Source organism: Aspergillus nomiae (genome assembly GCF_001204775.2).
Source record: "Aspergillus nomiae NRRL 13137 chromosome Unknown contig00312, whole genome shotgun sequence".
NCBI lineage: Eukaryota > Fungi > Ascomycota > Eurotiomycetes > Eurotiales > Aspergillaceae > Aspergillus > Aspergillus nomiae.
The window spans coordinates 1-4,032 of NW_015378367.1; the positions used below are offsets into that span (position 1 = coordinate 1).

Below are 4,032 nucleotides of genomic sequence, written 5' to 3' on the forward strand. Positions count from 1 at the left end.
AGCGATGATGACCGCGTTTAAGGCAGTTTTCTCTTAAGCTAGAAATACGACTTTTTGTGTCAGTAGGTGCATTCTGATTTAAAGACAATGATGCTCTTACTGTAGTACTAGCGGTCAGCTTATGCCAGAATACTTCTAGGTTCTACTTTGCTACTCCGTACAGAGCAAGCAACGTACATGGCATGAAAAAATTATCAATCATGTATTCCGCAAAACTGTCGACAGCAACCATGGCTATATCTTTTTCCTTCGAACTCCATAACGAGAAAGTGGAAAAGTAAGTGAAAGCTTAGGCGAAGTCTAAACCAGTTCTACATTCTTCCCCCGGCGATGCATTCGCAAATATGTATCTAAAGAAGTACTTGAAAAATTCATCCTTGCATTTAATATGTTGACACGTTTCATGTATAAGAACTGCCGGCGTATAGCGCCCCTTTAATGTACGTTCAGGTGAATACTCAATCAGCGTTTTGCATTGAAAAGTACTAGGATAGAGGATGATGATACTCTATCACTTCTATTCGGGCCAATTTCTCCGGGAAGGGAAAATTAACCAGCCGTCTAGTGACTAATCGCCAACATAAACGGAGAAACCAGTTGAGTTATGTGGAGTATTTAGGGTAGGAAAAGGACAGTGTAGGCACGACGGACCGATACTCCGCGCCGGCTAAACTTCGGGTGTCTCCCCGTTCCCTTTTCATCGCGCCGTGATGGGCAATACTTCGCAATCGACTCTTATCGCTACGTGTTTCGGGTCCACGGTCAGAAGGTTACGATGAGAGCCTCTGCGTGTCACCGCAGAATCTCATCCCAACCAGGGAAGAAAGACCTCTAACCGAGATCCACCAATGGATAGATGATCCGTGCTTGCGACATCAAGCGGGGAGTTCGGGACGAACTCTCCAAACTCTCGATTGTTACTAACAGGCTGCATTGTCAATCAGCCTTGCCAGTGGTCCATGGTGGAGCAGGTACTTGGGATATATATTCGCCTGCCTCATAGTGTTTCGTGATCTGTTTCTCTTATTTCTCTATCCTCTGTACTTCCTACCTCTCCATAATCGATTTTATAACTATTCCACGCATCGGTTCTGTCGGAATAGTTATCATTTTAATCCTACCACTTCCTCCTGTCGTTTTTGCTTCTTCTTTATCTTCACTTGATCAAAAGAAACATAGATATTCCCACACTGTACATTCAAAATGCCTCGTCTAGATGTGGAAAAAACCATCGAAGAACTCACCTTAGGGGAGAAAGTCGCCTTAACGGCCGGTAAGTCAAAACCCCACGATCGCAAGACAAGTATATACTAACAACCCCCAGGAATCGACTTCTGGCATACAGCCTCTGTGCCTCGCCTCAACATCCCAACTCTCCGCATGTCCGATGGCCCCAACGGCGTGCGCGGAACTCGCTTCTTCAATGGCGTCCCAGCCGCATGTTTCCCTTGTGCTACGGCACTGGGCGCAACTTGGGACACTGAGCTGCTCCATGAAGTTGGTCAATTGATGGGCGAGGAGTCCATCGCCAAGGGCTCACATATCATTTTGGGTCCTACGATCAACACCCAACGGTCTCCGCTCGGAGGCCGTGGGTTCGAGTCCTTTGCCGAGGACGGTGTGCTCTCGGGACACCTGGCCGGTCACTTCTCCAAGGGTATCCAGGAGAAGGGCGTTGCGGCGACCCTGAAGCACTTTGTGTGCAATGATCAGGAACATCAACGGATGGCTGTTGATAGCATTGTTACGCAGCGAGCCCTGCGCGAGATTTATCTGTTGCCGTTCCAGTTGGCTATGAGAATTTGCAGAACGGCTTGTGTCATGACGGCTTATAACAAGGTGAATGGGACTCATGTTAGTGAGAATAAGGACATCATCACAGATATCTTGCGGAAGGAGTGGGGATGGGATGGATTGGTTATGAGTGATTGGTTCGGTACGTACACTACCAGTGACGCAATCAACGCTGGTTTGGATCTAGAGATGCCGGGCAAGACACGCTGGCGTGGAACTGCCCTGGCGCATGCCGTTTCCTCCAACAAGGTCCCTGAGTTCGTCATGGATGAGCGTGTCCGCAATGTGTTGAATCTGGTTAACTATGTGGATGGCTTGAACATTCCGGAGAATGCCCCAGAGAAGGCTCTCAACCGACCACAGGATCAGGCTCTCCTCCGCCGTGCTGCGGCGGAGTCCGTCGTTCTCATGAAGAACGAGGAGAACATTTTGCCTCTGAAAAAGGACAAGTCTATTCTGGTTATTGGTCCTAACTCCAAGGTTGCGGCGTACTGCGGCGGTGGCTCCGCGTCTTTGGATGCGTATTACACTGTCACCCCGTTCGAGGGTGTCTCGGCTCAGAGCAAGGGTGAGGTTAAGTACGCTCAAGGCGCCTACTCGCACAAGGACCTTCCTCTCCTTGGACCCTTGTTGAAGACGGCCGACGGCAAGACTGGCTTCACATTCAAGGTGTACAACGAACACCCTTCCGAATCTAACCGCGAACTTATCGAAGAGCTGCACCTGGTCTCGTCGAGCGGTTTCCTCATGGACTACGTCAACCCCAAGATCAAGTCTTTCACTTACTACGTCGACATGGAGGGTCTCTTTACCCCCGAGGAAGACGGCGTCTACGATTTCGGCGTCACTGTCGTTGGTACCGGTCAACTGTTCATCGACGGCGAGCTCGTCGTGGACAACACCAAGAACCAACGCCAGGGCTCTGCTTTCTTCGGCTCTGCTACCGTCGAAGAGAAGGGCTCGAAGGAACTCAAGGCGGGCCAAACATACAAGGTCCTCTTCCAGTTCGGCACAGCACCTACCTCCGACCTCGACACTCGCGGGGTGGTAATCTTTGGACCTGGTGGCTTCCGCTTTGGGGCCAGCCGTCGCGTCGGCCAGGAAGAGCTCATCTCCAACGCCATCAAGCTCGCCTCCGAGGCCGAACAGGTGGTCATCTTCGCCGGTCTGACCAGCGAGTGGGAAACCGAGGGCTACGACCGCGACCACATGGACCTGCCCCCCGGCAGCGACGAAATGATCTCGCGCGTGCTGGAGGTCAACCCGAACGCGGTTGTGGTGATCCAGAGCGGCACCCCGGTGACCATGCCATGGGCCAACAAGACCAAGGCGCTCTTGCACGCCTGGTTCGGCGGGAACGAGTGTGGCAACGGCATCGCGGACGTGCTCTACGGCGACGTCAACCCCTCCGGCAAGCTGCCGATCACTTTCCCCGTGCGCCTGCAGGACAACCCCAGCTATGTCAACTTCCGTTCCGAGCGCGGCCGTGTCCTGTACGGCGAGGATGTCTACGTCGGATACCGCTACTACGAGAAGACCGACCTGGCCCCTCTCTTCCCCTTCGGCCACGGTCTCTCCTACACGACGTTCACCCGCTCCGACCTGACCCTCACCACCACCCCCGAGAAGGCCCAATACGAAGAAAGCGGCGAGCCCATCACCGCAACCGTCACGGTGACCAATACCGGCAAGGTCGCCGGTGCCGAGATCGTCCAGCTCTGGGTCGCGCCTCCGGCAACCGAAGTGAACCGCCCAGTCCGCGAGCTCAAGGGCTTCACTAAGGTCTTCCTGCAGCCCGGTGAGCAGAAGAAGGTCGAGATCGTCGTGGAGAAGAAGCTGGCGACCAGCTGGTTCGACGAGATGCGCAACAAATGGGCGTCCGAGAAGGGCGAGTATGAGGTTCTTGTGACTGGTACTGGCGAGGGTGTTCTCAAGTCATCCTTCCAGGTCGAGAAGACTCGCTACTGGCTGGGTCTGTGAGTTATGATTAGAGTCTGCATGTGGATGAAGTCGCTGGACGACTCTTCTTTGTTAGAGACGCTTTATGGCTATGAGTAGACGCGGAGATTGGAATTGCATGCTTTGTGATATCTATATGTATCCATACGTACTGGACTTTCTATGCTTTTTGTAGCTTACCTACGACGACCCTTACCCATCTAGTTTCAATACTTAGTACCTGGACACAGTTGAGATATCTTCCCCTTGTATTCACGCCGGCAAGGGCTTTTTTTCAAA

At 52.5% G+C, this 4,032-nt stretch overlaps 1 protein-coding gene across 1 annotated transcript; it reads left to right on the top strand.

Annotated features, from left to right (window-relative positions):
* Positions 1-1,203: 1,203 nt before the first annotated feature.
* On the top strand, positions 1,204-3,774 carry ANOM_008926 (beta-glucosidase H; the record flags this gene model as incomplete). The annotated part of the gene is made up of 2 exons (XM_015554182.1): positions 1,204-1,273; positions 1,325-3,774. The coding sequence occupies 2 exons, from the start codon at positions 1,204-1,206 to the stop codon at positions 3,772-3,774; spliced, it is 2,520 nt and encodes an 839-aa protein (XP_015403761.1).
* Positions 3,775-4,032: the final 258 nt, after the last annotated feature.